General features: G+C 41.7%; 1 protein-coding gene and 1 pseudogene across 1 annotated transcript in view; one reads left to right on the top strand and one right to left on the bottom strand.

The window, feature by feature from the left end:
* The window catches only part of ablim2 (actin binding LIM protein family, member 2), a 357,715-nt gene that overhangs the window by 200,960 nt on the left and 140,994 nt on the right, over positions 1–15,761 (bottom strand). The window contains exon 3 of the mRNA XM_078213235.1: positions 14,904–15,087. Within this exon, the coding sequence (XP_078069361.1) occupies positions 14,904–15,087 (184 nt within the window). The remainder of the gene's footprint in view (positions 1–14,903; positions 15,088–15,761) is intronic.
* On the top strand, positions 2,492–4,045 carry LOC144501331 (importin subunit alpha-3 pseudogene; annotated as a pseudogene).

The raw sequence follows: 15,761 nt of genomic DNA, 5'->3' as shown, positions 1-15,761 counted from the left end.
GTCCATGTGGTGCAATGTACAGAACATGTTAATGGGGGTTGAGACAGTCACTAAAATCGGTGTTGTCATCTGCACAGTGTTAGAAATAACTAATGGGATATTTTCCTGTCAAACCAACAATATTGCACAATGCCATTAAAATAAAATTTACACTTTCTGGTTTGTGTAATTGTCACAGTGGGATCGCCGATAGGGCGCACACAAACTAACACTGCATTATATCATTGCTGCTCATAATATTAATGGCTGCATATATATTGGATGATATTTGTAAACAGATGCCAACAATGGACATCATCATTTTACTGGAACCTTTCTGTGGTTGTTTAGTGAATTGATTGGTGAATCTTGAAAGGGGAAATAATGTCATACATTTTCACACAGAGGGTGGTGGGCGAGTGGAATCGGCTGCCATCAGTGGTGGTGGAGGCGAACTCAATAGGGTCTTTTAAGAGACTCCTGGATGAGTACATGGAGCTTAATAGGATGGAGGTCTAGAAGGTAGGGATGTGTTCGGCGCAACTTGTGGGCCGAAGGGCCTGTTTGTGCTGTAGTTTTTCTATGTTTCTACGAAGGGGGAGGGTTAAAGTGAGGAGGGGGAAGGAAAAAGGGGCCTGCAGACAGGAGAAACAGTGGGGCCTATGATTTCTCTTCCTGTCTTCGAGTGGTCACCCTGACTAATTTTATCATGGACCAATGCCCTGGATGAGGGCAAGGTCAAGTAGGTTTTTCTTTTTGTTGGTTTCCTCAGCACCTGCTGCTGACCCATCTAGGTGCTACATTCTTCAAACCTCAGCCAGCTCAGTCAGTAATGATGCTACAGAACCACTTCTGGTGATGGGCATTGAAATCCCCCACCCAGAGTATATTTTGTGCCCTAACCTCATTCAGTGCTTCTTCCAAGTGGTGTTCAACATGAGGAGTACTGATTCATCAGCTGAAGGAGGATGATGGCGGTAATCAGAAGGAGATTTCCTTGTCCATGTACAATCTGATGCCTTGAGACTTCATGGGGTCAATGTTGAGGATGCCTAGGCTAACTCCCACACAATTGTATACCACGGAGCTCCATCACCAGCTCTATGAGGCTTGACCTGCTAATGGGGCAGAACATAACCGGGGATGGTGATGGAGGTGTCTGAGACACCGGGGTATATCATGATTCAGTGAATATGACTATATCAGGCTGTTGCTTGACTAGTTTGTGCGATAGCTCTCCCAATTTTGACACAAGACCCCAGATGTTAGGAAGGGAGACATCGCACGGTCAAATGGGCACAATGTTCCATTATAATTTTTGATGCCTATGTTGATGCTGAATGATGCTGTCCATTTCTTTTTATTATTCTGTAGTGATTTGGTACAACCAAGTGGCTTGCTGGCCATTTAAAGGGCAGTTAAGAAACAATCACATGGCTCTGGGCCTGGAGTCATATGGAGGCCAGACCTGGTAAGGACAGCAGATTTCCATCCCTTAAGGGCATCAATGAATCAGATGAAGTTTTACCACAATTATTAGCTTCATGGTCATCAGTATTAGGCCTAGACTTCAGCTCCACATTTATTACTTAGTCAAATTCCACCTGTTACCATGATGGAATTTGAACCTGTGTCCCCAGAATACTGGCCTGGTTCTCTGGATTACTGATTACACTGCACCATCATATCAATTCTACAGTATTTGATTGTTTCTGCATAAGAGGCAGAAGACAACTAAAAATGCAAAAGAGCACCTAAGACTCCAATGTAACTTGCACTGAAGACTTCAGCAGCTAAGTACTAGTGTCTAAATTGATAGGAGGCAAAGCCTTTACTCGACCCTTTCCCTCCATTTACCAAATACAAGGCCATTCCTACCACTACCATGGATCGAACTCCAGCTTCACCTGGCATTCCAGGGAGATGAGAACGCAACTGAATTGGACAGGAGAGAAATAGGCAGAAAATCCAGCCCTGTTCTCCCTTCAACAGCATTTGATGTGGCAGGGGAGTGGATTTCAGACAGGTTAGCAGAGGAAAAACTACTGCTCTGAGTCAATGGCCAATCTGGGTTTGTAATGTAAATAAGATGTTGACATAAATTTGTAAGATACGCTGGTTGGTTGCCTTTTGCACCTATGCTGAAAGAAATATTAGTCCTAATGTATTACCTAAAATTATTTACTAAAGTCTCATTTGAATATTGAAATTTGATTGGTTGGGTGATTTGATTTGGACCCTGTCATAATACTGGTATGATGACACACTGCACTCAGTCATGGATAGTAGGTAAAGGGGAGCCCAGCGTGTATACAGGCACTGTGCTTTTACAATCCTCTTAGTAATATGGTCTAAGAAAATTTGTAATTCAGAACTACTCCATTTAAAAGTTATAATGAGTGGTCCATTTCTGAGTACAAAGGTGAGGAAACACTGGATAAGAGATCTGCAATCACTGAATCGCTGACTTTCCTTTTAAACACAAGTCCCTCTTCCTCAGAAGCAAATGGATATGGCCGATACCAACAGATTGGATAATCAAAGGATAAAGAGTTTCAAGAAAAAAGGGCGGGATCTGGAGGCTGTGAGACGACAACAAAATGAGATCGTTGTTGAACTAAGAAAAATCAAAAGGGATGAACACTACTTAAAGCGAAGGAATGTACTAGTGGGAAATGAAGAAATTGATCCTGATGGTGATATCAGAGTGCAAAATGTATCATTAGAAGAAATAGTAAAAAACGCAGCCAGTGAAAACCAAGAAATCCAGCTAAGAGGAGTGCAAGCTGCAAGACAGCTGGTGTCCAGTGATTATGCTCCTCAAATAGGTGATTTAATCAATTCTGGCATTTTTTCAATTCTTATACATTGTCTAGAACAGGACCACAATCATCAATTGCAGTTAGAAGCAATGTGGGCTTTAGCAAACATTGCTTATGGCCCTTCAGAACACACAGAGGCTGTGATTAAATCAAATGCTGTTCCGCTCTTACTAAGGCTGCTAAGCTGTCCTCATCAGGATGTATGTGAACAAGCACTTCTGGCTTTGGGCAACGTCATAGCCGACGGGCCTAAATGCAGAGATTATGTCATTAGTTTAGGAATAATAAAGCCCGTGCTTTCTTTTGTCAATGCTTCAGTCCCCATTCCTTTCCTCCGCACGGTAACATGGGTCATTGTTAATCTCTGCCGTCAGAAAGACCCCCCTTCGCCAAAGGAGACTGTTCAAGAGATTCTTCCAGCTCTGTGCGTTCTTGTTCACCACAAAGATATTCATATCTTAATAGACACTGTTTTGGCCTTGTCCTACATAACAGATGCTGAAGATGAGCAGATCCAGATTGTTATAGATTCAGGAATAGTTCCTCATTTGGTGCCTCTTTTTAGCCATCAGGAGGTCAATATTCAGACTGCATCTTTGAGAGCTGTAGGAAATATTGTAACTGGCACTGATGAACAAGCACAAGTGGTCTTGAACTGTGGAGCTCTTTCTCATTTCCCAGCATTGCTAACTCATCCTAGTACGAAAATCAACAAAGATGCTGTCTGGTTTCTTTCCAATGTCACTGCTGGAAACCAGCAGCAGGAACAGGCAGTGATTAATGCTAACCTTGTTCCTTTGATTGTGAACCTCATGGAAAATGGAGATTATGCTACTCAGAAAGAAACTGCCTGGGTTATAGCCAATCTAGCTAATTGTGGCAGGAAAGAACAGATTGACTACTTGATCGAACAAAATGCTGTAGTTCCTTTTTGCAAACTGCTGACACTCCTAGACCCTCAGATAATTATTGTGGTGCTGGATGGGTTAAGTAATATCCTGAATACAGCAAATGATAAAGCAGAATTGGTAGCAAACTCAATTGAAGAGTGTGGAGGTTTGCAAATGATTGAACAATTACAACTGCACGAAAACGAGGAGATATATAAACTGGCATATGATATCCTTGATCAGTTGACATCAGAAGAAGGTGAAGATGCTATTCTGATGCCAGAAAAAATGGAAGATACAAAACTTGGTATCACTCCTCCCACAAGCAATCCAGAAAAAGAGTTCCACATCTAGAGGGGTGTACTTTCTGGAGTTAATGAACTGGAACATATGATCAATCTTGCTTACTTCCATTGTAGCATCAAATTGAAGAGCTGTTCTACAGATTGAGTTTGGCATACTTGAAAATCCCAAACTTAACTAGACTCCTCATTTCACGTCATGATTACTTATTAGGAACAAAAAACCTCTGACCACGGAGTTGTCCCTCTACATACAGTTGAATGTAAATGTAGACAGACCTAGTTACCAACCACAAGTCAACAAATAAAGTCCAAGAACCAGCAAAAGTTTGTCTCTATTTATACTAAACAGATATTGATGAGTTTAGACAGTTTAGTTGTACTGTTAATATTTTATTGCGTAAGGTAAGAAGCTCAGAGAAAAATGGATGGAAATACCAGTGAAGAGTCCCTAACTTAAGTGTGAAACAATTATTCTACCCCGACCCCTACTTTTTGTCCAGTGATAATTCTGAGAGATAATGTCCCATGATTCCCATGGTTCATGAAGGGAAGGTCATGTTTGACTAATTTGGTGGAATTCTTTGAGAACATTTCATGTGCAGTGGACAATGGGGAAGCTGTGGATGTGGTGTATCTGGATTTCCATTTGACAAAGTCCCGCACCGAAGACTGCTGCATTAGATAAAGGTGCACGGTGTTATGGATAATGTATTAGCATGATTAGGGGATTGGTTAACTAACAGAAAGCAAAGAGTGGGGGTAAATGGGTTTTTTTCTGGTTAGCGATCAGTGACTAATGGTGTGCCTCAGGGATCAGTGTTGGGACCACAATTGTTTATGATTTACATAGATGATTTGGAGTTGGGGACCAAGTGTAGTGTGTCAAAATTCACAGATGACACTGAGTGGTAGAGCAAAGTGTGCAGAGGATGCTGAAAGTCTGCAAAGGGATATAGATAGTCTAAGTGAGTGGGCGAGGGTCTGGCAGGTGGAGTACAATGTTGGTAAATGTGAGGTCATCCATTTTGGTTGGAATAACAGCAAAATGGACTATTATTTAAATGGTAAAAAATTGCAGCATGCTGCTGTGCAGAGAGACCTGGGGGTCCTTGTGCAAGAATCACAAGGAGGTGGCTTGCAGGTGCAGCAGGTAACTATGAAGGCAAATGGAATTTTGTCCTTCATTGCTAGAGGGATGGAGTTTAAAAACAGCGAGGTTATGTTGCAGCTGTATAACGTGCTGGTGAGGCCACACCTGGTGTACTGTGTACAGTTTTGGTCTCCTTACTTGAGAAAGGATATACTGGCACTGGAGGGGGTACAGAGGAGATTCACTAGGTTGATTCCGGAGTTGAGAGGGTTGGCTTACGAGGAGAGACTGAGTAGACTGGGGCTATACTCATTGGAATTCAGAAGAATGAGGGGAGATCTTGTAGAAACATATAAGATTATGAAGGGAATAGATAAGATAGAAGCAGGGAAGTTGTTTCCACTGGCGGGTGAAACTAGAACGAAGGGGCATGGCCTCAAAATAAAGGGAAGCAGATTTAGGACTGAGTTGAGAAGGAACTTCTTTACATAAAGGGTTGTGAATCTGTGGAATTCCCTGCCCAATGAAGCAGTTGAGGCTACCTCATTGAATGTTTTTAAGGCAAGGGTAGATACATTTTTGAACTGTAAAGGAATTAAGGGTTATGGTGAGCAGGTGGGTAAGTGGAGCTGAGTCCACGAAAAGATCAGCCATGATCTTATTGAATGGCGGAGCAGGCTCGAGGGGCCAGATGGCCGACTCCTGCTCCATGTTCTTATGTTCTTACGATGATGCTGTACTCAGTGGCTAACTTGGCAATGACCACTGAATTTCTACTTTTGCCTGTATGATGTTATTTCTCTTACTCCTTCAAAATCACCAATTTATTTTTCTTTTGTGGTTTGTAAATCTTACAAACAAGGCCTGGAGGTTCCGTGAAGCGCTTTCCTGATCTCCCAAAGATGGCGGGAGATTGGCAGGCACTATTAAGAAAATCATATAAACAACTATTTTCAGACATTTATGAATATTCCTGAGAGTAACATGGTGCAAATTCACCAGAATTGTATGTTTCAATGAAATTGCAGTTATCTAAATGTATGGTGGAACAGACTCAAGGGGCTGCATGTTCCTGTTACTATATTCCCTGAATATTCTGCCAAAGTCACTGTAAGAAATCAGGAGGCCCTCTGTGCAATTTTAGGGCAAGGGTGTCAGAATCATTGCCCACACAGTTTCCGCTTTATGTCTACTTTCCGCAAGAAAGCTAGATCAGTTATAGCAATTGTAATTCCAATGCTTAGAGTAAAAATTGTACGTACAAACAATAATTTTCCTTCATACATGTTGGCACCTACAGTATTTTCTATTGCTTATAGTATGAAAGGTTATTAACCAATACTTTCTATTGCTTATAGTATGAAAAGATATTAACCATAAATAAAGCAATTGTTGTTTTCGTGTGATCCTCGCTGATTCCAAAACACTTCTCTATGGTCATTCCATGTGCGAGAAGCTCATGTACTTTATCACCAGAATTGACATTAGCTTCCTTTGCTGCTTCCCCTGTGGCCCATATCCATTAAGTTAAACTTCCTTGCACGCTATTGTCTTGATCTTGCACCTCTATCTCTCTATAGTTTCTCCATTTTCCTCCATGCCCTTGTTGAACACATCTTGACATGAAATCCACCTCCCTGCTCCCTTTCCCACTAAAATGTGACCACCCAAATTCTGCTCCTTATAAATGATCAACTTTCCTCAAGTACTGCCCCCCTCATCACTTTGTCTCAAGAAACCTCCATTGACCCTGTAGTGCTTGCAAGGCCATCTTTAATCTCCCAATGCTCTGCAACATTCCTGAATGTGTTGCCATTGCCAAAATCGATGCCTTTCTCCTCTGCTGCTCTATCACTGGAATCTCCATCATTGGGTTTCCATCTCTCCCACATTGAAATGTCCCTTCCATTGCTTTGAAATATCCCTAACTAAAGTTGCAAATTATATTATTTGTAATAATGCGTGTTTTTGATCTGTCCTTTCTCATCTTAACCTCACTCAGTTTTGGACATAGTTTGATCACATGATATTCATCGTACAATACCTCTCTCTCCATTTTCCAGTTCATCGGATCTGCCCAACTTGGTTCCAATCTTACCCATCCAGTCATAGTCAGAGCATCTTCATTAATTGTTTCTCAGCCTGCCCACCCTTTGTTAATTCTGGAGGTCATCAAGAATTCAGACTTCACCCTTGTGTCACCTACACTAACTCCTGTGAGTGATATTATTTGAAGACCTGATATCAGGTTCAAAATATATGCTTTGAACATGCATCTCTCTCTCCACAACCTCTCAAAAACCCTTCATTTCTTTGTATTGCAAAACTGCTGCTTGTTTGGAGTCCAGTTTGTGATGGTCAAATATTTCAACAATAGCTTGCATTTAGAAAGCAACTGTCCCTCTTCCCATTGCCACATTGTTAATTCTGGAATTCTGCAAAGGATCTATCCTTGGTCCATTCCTGTTTCGTATTTAAATGCTGTTCCTTGGTGAACAAAAGTGGGGTGGAACTAGATATTATCAGTGTGCATGTGAATCTGGCATTTACTTTCTAAATTTATTCATCAAGTGTTCTTTTTTGTAGCAAGTTGTGGTTTAGAATGGACTAATTGAAATGTGGTGAAAGCAGATTTAATGGTCACTTTCAAAAAGGAATCAGATAAATACTTGGAAAGGAAATATTTGCAAGGCTATGGGGGAAGAGCATGAAGTGGGATTAAATTGAATAGATCTTGGAAAGAACTGGCACAGAGGTGAACAGTCTCCTTCTGTGATTCCATACGACCCTCAGATGATCTGTAGAGTTACAGAAGAGCTCCTTGCATTTGTACTCAATTAGTCTATTAATACAATTGAATACCTTCGAATTTTAAAACTCTCAGCCTTGTTTTCAAATAGCCTTCCTCCGTATAATCGGTAATCGCCTTCAGCCTCTGAGGTTGTCTCGCTTTTCCGATTCTGGTCTCTGACATATCCCTGACTTTAATCATTCCACTATTCATTGCTGTACCGTTCAGTTGCCAAGACCCCAAACTCCAAAATTCCCTCCCTACCTCTCTCACCCCTCCCTTGAGGCACCTCTTAAAACCTATCACTTTGATCTGTCGTGAAACTTACTTAGAATCATAGATTCCCTACAGTACAGAAGGAGGCCATTCAGCCTACCAAGTCTGTACCAACCACAATCTCACCCAGATCCTATTCCCATAACCCATGTATTTATCCTAGCTAGTCCCCCTGACACTAAGGGGCAATTTAGCATGACCAATCAACCTAACTCGCACACCTTTAGACTGTGGGGGGAAAGCAGAGCACCCGGAGGAAACCCACAGGGAGAAAGTGCAAACTCCACACAGTGACCCAGGACTGGAATTGAACCTGGGTCCCTGGCGCTGTGAGGCAGCAGTGCTAACCACTGTGCCATACTTGTGACCGGTGTCAGATTTCTTTTGATAACACTCGTGTGAAGTGTCTTTGGGGCAATTCATTATATTAGGCACAATTATAAATGCAAACTGTTATTGTTGACAAACTTATTAAAGATGCTGGCACAGTAGTATATAATTGGGGAGAGGGATTGTCCATGGGAGTCACCCACATTATCTCTGAACCCCATGCTATCGCATTGTATCAAATCTACCTACCTCTCTCAACTGATGTATCAGTATTATATTGAACATCACTGGGAGGGGGCACTGAGGTAGCAAAGGCACAGAGATTATAGGGGTGATTTACTGGTCCCGTTAGCCCTCGGTGCAAATCCCGCTGGGCTGACAAATTCAGCGAGAGACCCTAAATGGGATTTGCACGGGCCGTCAATCAGATTACAATGCTCTTGGCCCTAGTGTGATCACAATCTCACTCAGAAAGGGTGGGAACCTGATCAGAACTAATTTGCATTAATTTTAATCTCAATAGTGAGACTGAAGTCGAATGCAATGGCCCCCCGGTATGCTCCGCTCCTGCCGCACCAGCAGCAGGAAGTCACCCAGGTGTAAAATACTACGAGTTCCTAAAGACGGGACCGGGTGCCATGGACTCTGAGGGGGGAGCAAGGAAGTGACTACCATCTGCACACTTACCTCCAGGGTGCCAGTGCGCAAAACAGCTGCTGTCAGGGTGCAGACGAAGGTCCTTCAAGGGAGGTGGAGTTTGTGGGCAGCTCGGGCTGGGCTGGAGGGGTTCAGGTTGTAAGTTTCCCCTGGGATGGGGGCCGCATGGCGAGTCCCTCTTTGTTGGCTTGAAAAACTTTGACCTCTCCCCCACCATGTCTAGTAGAAAGAGCTGTCAGATAAAGTACAAAGTCTTCTCTCTGGTGCCTTGAAAAGCTTTGAAGTGGTCTGTTCACATTCCATTTCATGCCCCCATTAACTTTTACAAACCTCTGGGGTTACTGAGACTCCTACAAGCTTTGATCTGTATTGTTTACATTCAATTTCACCGTCCATTGACTTTTACAAGTCGTTTAATTGACAGCTGAATGCTTTTTCAAAGGAGGGATTTGCTTTGTTTGATTCTCTGGAGTGCTTCCTCTTTTGAGCAGGTGTTCTTTCTTCTGTGGCCTAATGGCAATGCTCTGGGGTCCTGGTCTAAATTCCACCATAGTAGATGGTTTCAAAATTACAAGAAGTGTCTTGTGGCAGACATGGGGGAGTTGAAAAATTGTTCCTCCCGTGGCCTAGTGATACAAGTCACTGAACTGGCAAATCACAAAGCTAGAGCAATGCTCTGGGGTTCCAGGTTCGAATATCTTCATGGTCGATGGTTAAATTTGAATTTGGGATGAATGATGAAAACTGATAACACAGCTTCCGATCTTCACCACTGCAAACATTTAGGTATAACATTGTTCATCGAATACATAAAGAGATTTTCTTTCTACTCTGAAGTGCTTCCTAGAAAGAGCAGGTGCATTGTCTGACCACATTTTTTTTTTAAGGGAAGTTGTTTCAAATCTGAAGTGTTTCCTAGAAAGCTCAGGTGTGCATTTTTTAAGGGGAATGTTTTCTAACTCTTATGCTTGAACAGCATGCCTTTACTGGAGGCTGGCTTTAATCAATACAAGCAGCTGGCACAACTCAGATGTGAAAGTCTCTAATGAGGACATTCTCGCAGCCACAGTTGAATTCTCTGGATAGACATGATGACAATGGGCTCGGAGACCATTGAAGCTCCGGATGGTCAGGAACATGGCCGGGCAGTGCCCTATCACAGCCCCTGGCACACTGGCAGTGACAACCTGGCAGTGCCATGTTGACATTGCCAGGGGGCAGTGCCTGGTTGCTACTGCCAAGGGAAGGGGCAGGGCCTGAGGAGAGGGAGGGGTCTTGGTGATTCCATAGCTGGGTGTTGCTCACTTGTGGGAGTGGCCTGATGCTGGTGATGGCGGGTGGGGAAGGGGAAACGGTCGCATCACACTGATGCCTGCACGGTGTGGGGGCGCGCTGATCCTATGTGGCCAAGGGTTGGGGATGTTCCCCTTTTCTGTGGGGTTGGGGGGTGGGGGGGGTGTCGCAATGTCCAAGGGGGAAGAGGGGAATCTTTAACCTCATTTTGAGATTGGATCGCCCTTTAAAAATGGCACCCCAAACTCTAAGGAGTCAGTCGGTCTTGCCGCCATCTTTAGGTCCTGCTGATATTCTTCATAGCATAAATCAGGCCAAGCTCCTAATAAACGTCTATGTGTGGGTGGATTGCGATCTCAATTACGCCAGCCCACCAGGCAGGAATCGCACCTGCTTTTCCCATTGAAGACCATGGGAGAGATTCTCCGGATGTTCGCTGGTGGAGGGATTCCCTGTTCCCACTGGCAGTACTTCCTGTCCACGTGTTTCCTGGAAGCGTGGGACCAGAGAATCCCACCGCCAGCCTCCCACTGCCGAGAAACACATGACTGAGAGGCCAGAGAATCCCACCCATCACTTAGAAATTTTTTGGGAGAATTGCACCCTATATGTCGTCTTGAATCCACCCATAGAAGATGTATTTATCCATGATAATATCGTGAGGAGTGAAAACTGCGTAGTTGTTGTGGAGGTAAAGACCCGTTTTTGCACTCAGGACCCCGGTTGCTTTGGTGGCACGATCACTGTGCTAAATGCAATAGCCTCAGAATAGATCCAGCAGTTCAAAACTGGGTGTCCAATTGGTACTGTAACAGCAGAATCTTATTCCATTGTAATTTGCAACTTCATGGTCCTGCATATCCACCAATCTACCTTTACTGTCAAAACAGGGAACCAACCCAACTCTAATTAATTCCACACCATTGCAATCCCTTTCATGAGCACCCTTTGATACTGCCACCCTTCCCATTCCTAAATGCAGCCTGCTGGCCATTTGGTGCCTGCACCTCATTGGCGGTATTTAAGTAAAACCCAGTTACAAATTTTGTTCGGTCCTTTTGCCAGCATGAACAGGCAGGTGGAGTAACTGTGCCACCAACGCCAGTTGTGTGTGAAAATCAAATTTTTCAGACACTTTTCAAACAGCGAGAAAGAAAATTGTTTACTGGTTCCTGTAAAGACACACCTGTCAAAAATAATTTCAGTTGCTAGAGACTAGTTAAAAGTCATGACCAATCCTGTGTGAATGATTGAAGATTGACAGGCCTCAGCCAGTTGAAGTTCTGGAATATCCTGCCAGTGACACTGCAGTGTATATTTTAACTTATTATAATCTATGCCTTTTGAGAGAAATTGATGGATCTTTGAAAAATAAAACAATTAAATGGGCACGGGTCAAGAACAGGGTAATGGAACTAAGCAGACAACTCTTAAGAAAACGGTGACGCACATTTTTTTCTGCGCTGTAAAATTCTACAAACCTGGAATTCTGATCAGGTTACAGAGCTAGTAAAGTTGGTCTCCAATCAGAAAACTTTAATTGGGATTAAACACAATCCTGTTAGGATTTCACCCCATTTGTGCCTTTATCAGAGGTTCTATTTGGGAACGTGTGCAGGTCTTCTGCTTGCTCCCTCAGGGCTACTACATTATTTCTGCCCGTATGCCTACAGTTGAGAACTGGTAAGAGTTTTAAGAAGGTTTCAGGATTTACTTGAAGACCACTGTAGCTTTTTGATGAAATTGGACCTAAACTACTTTGCAGTGAATCTTCTCCTGGCTTCCTCTGGAATACTGCCACTCCAGCTGACGTTTAAGGATGGAAAAAAATCTCTTGTCCTGCGTATTTAGGTAATCCAGACCTGTAATTTAAATTGTGGTCCAGGTCTACCTCTCACCAATATAGGATTTATACTAACACTCCTTTGCCAGCAAAGCAGCCAGTGTAGAATTGGGGAACTTTCGATTATATTTCCACTTGAATTCATGCATTCTCAGGACCTCAAATTCATGGAGCTTTTTCACTTCACCGTTGTACTGTATCTACAAGTCAACATGTTTAAAAGATCCAATTTCAGTGCGCTCCTAACTAATATCATCTCTTCTACTGTTTTCAACCCGTTGGTCTAAGAGCCTTGGTCCTTCACCTTGGTTCCTTAAATATTAAAAAATTGCAATGAGGCAAGCCAAAATAATATGACTATCATGTCTGAAGTGGTACATGCCAACATATCTCTCAGCATATGCAAGACATGGAGCTGAGATATAAAAACAAAGGGGGAGGGGATTTTCCAGCCCCTCACAATGTATTTTCCAGTGGCAGAGGCAGCTCACTATTGTCCGCTGGTGGGATTTTCCAGTCCTGCCAATATCTATGGCGTTTTGTGTGGCTTGCACCCTCCGGTGGGAAGGGCTCGAAAATTAAGCCCAAAGTGTTGACTAGTTTGTTTACTGGGCAGATTGTATAGGCAGCAGGAAAGGAGGTCACAGCCTGGAGCAGAGGGCAAATGTGATAATAAAAAGAAAATGCTGGAAAGACTCAGCAGTTGAAGCAACATCTTTGGTGATACAGAGTTAATGTTTCAGGTCAATAACTTTCCATTGGAAGCTGCCTGAACTGCCAAGTATTTCCAGAATTTCCTCTTTTTATATTTTATTTGTATAACATGTTGCTTTCGAACAAACATGGTAAATATATTTGTAAATTTATGGAACTTAAGCTCAGCAGATTCACCTTTTCTGGGATAGGTTATGGAGAAATATTATATCCACAGGCATGAAATCACAAGACTAAATTATAGGACCACATGAGGTAGGAAGTGAGGCTGAATAAGGGATCCACAATAACAAAATCAGGAATAGGTTTCAATCAACTTCAGTGAACAAGTTACGCTATCACGTAACTGCTCCATGACACATTCCAATTTTGAAGTAACAAAGCTTTCAAAATCAAAATGACTAGGCGATATTTCTGTTGCTTGTGAAAATTAGTCAAAGCTAGTTCATGAAGTTCCTTTGTCATTGATAGGGTCATAGCTGAGTTAATCTACCAATTTCATGCTCCCAATAGCAAGTGGTGTTCACAGGGAGTAGTATACATGGTGAGAAATTTTGGGTGCAAAACTGATTTTCCATCCAGTCGATCAGAGGTAATTGAAAACATGACAGAAAACACGTGAAATTGATGTTTGTGGTTATTTGGGACATAGAAAAACCTGGACTAACATAACTGGCATACCGAGAGGCAAGCCACATAGTTCCCATAATTTAATACATCTTTCAAGAATCCTGAACAAGAACAATACCTGGTACAATGTTCCAAATAATGACAGCAATATTGTGTGTGGACATTTTGGATCAATATAGAACGTGGAATGTAGTCACAGTGGCTCTTGTGTTCCTATTGCAATAATGGAGGTCTGCGCTCGACCCAGAGCCAGTTGCAAAAATTCACCTTCAAAGCACCTCCGTCTTCCTTTTGATGTTTTCTCCCTTGCTAATCACCATGAGAAACTAATCTCTTCCATTTACTTAATCAACCACTGGGAGCCGAAAGAGGAAATTGATCTGTGCCTTAATATGAATGGGCCTCACTTCCACTGAATAGAAAATTCAAATAAAAACTAAGAAAGCAAAAGCAAAAATGACTAACAATTACAAACCTGTTTATAAATGTTATTACAGCTTAGCCAGTTCTAATGCAGACAATGGAGCTCACAGCCTTGTGTACATTGTTACATCACAGATGCTAATTTGTTGCTTAGCAACCACAAAACAGCAAAATAAATTCTAATTGGTGAATCAAATAAATCAGACAACTAGCAAAAGATTACAGATTGGCTATTGTTGTCTGATGATGTTGAAACTTATGACCCATATTTCCTACAACAATTTTTTTCAGCGACTATGTTTCCATGCCTGTATATATAAAATCTGGTATCATTGTTATATATATTGCATCTTATTACAGAACATACAGGAATAGTACAACATTAAAATCAATGAAATAGAATATGACCTAGAATTACACTTCAAAACAGAACTGAACAATATCCTATTGGTTAATTTGTGCTTTTTATTTATGTACATTACAAACATGTAGCATAGATATCAATAAAGGTTTGTGGAGCTTCTGAGTAAGTCATGATGAATTTCTGCCTTTCTTGAATTAAAACTCCAATTATATATACACATACACCATAATATTGTAAAGAATACTGTAAAGGGCTTCATGCAAATCTAAGATTTCAATACCATACGTGACCATAAAGGATTATAGTTGAGTAGTTCCGAGAGCCTTCAACCTCCTCTTCAGTGAGAGTCTGTTGGAGCCAATGGAAGTAAACTGGTTGTACAACCTGTGCCAGGTTATACAACCAACAGCGCTATAAGATCTTAATAATTCTAAACTGAACCTTTCTCCTGTAGGCCTTCATATTACCATAATTCTGTTAGAATTGATTTTCTTACCTGCAAACAGCACAGACAAAGCACTTCGGATGGTAGGTTTTTCCCAGAGCTGAAACCACTTCACCCTCTATAAATTCATTACAGCTGAAGCAGCGGGTTCCATACAGTCTCTGATAGTCAGAAGTGCAGATGTATTCCCCTTGCTTCACAAAAAATCCACCCTCGGCCAAGTCACATCCACATACTGGAACAAAAACATACATAGAGATGAGCTTGAATCCAGGTTTGAGTTGTATTTAACACTACCCTGAGCTCTTATTTTCTCCAGTTGTAAATTGTCACAGAAGAGCAGAACCATTCTGTGGTGTAGGAGAGGGCTGGTACAAAGGAATTAAATTCCCCCGGAAAATAGGACACTCATTTGGCCTAATGGCGTATTCTCATCTGGCATACACAATATAACAGTCAGAAAAAGTGAGGTAACTGAAAACTTGAATGGCTGTCTTAGGAATGGCTGTCCTTGTACCTTCAACTTACAATGTTAATATATAATATGCTCCCAGAAATTATTTTCTGCTCTTGGGACAAAGAAAGTAGTTGAAACTGTTTTTGATGTAATTTATTTTTTAATTTCATATCAATCGAAAATTAATTATTTCCAATCCTATAGGTCCCGACAGACATCAATAGTGGCAAGACATGATCAATAATTTTGCATCTGAGCCTAAAATACCAGTCTCTTTTAAAGACAATAATAGGGATTATACCACTAAGTACATATCCTGAAAGTAAAATTGACTAGGAAACATTAGTTAACTGGTGACAGTGACATATTTCCCACTCCCCAAAACCTGAAAATAATATTCCACATAAAATTGGATTACAACATATAATATATCATTGTTCTTTGTTTTCACA

This window comes from Mustelus asterias, chromosome 1 (assembly GCF_964213995.1).
Source record: "Mustelus asterias chromosome 1, sMusAst1.hap1.1, whole genome shotgun sequence".
Lineage (NCBI taxonomy): Eukaryota > Metazoa > Chordata > Chondrichthyes > Carcharhiniformes > Triakidae > Mustelus > Mustelus asterias.
This window is presented reverse-complemented; position numbering and strand designations above follow the sequence as displayed.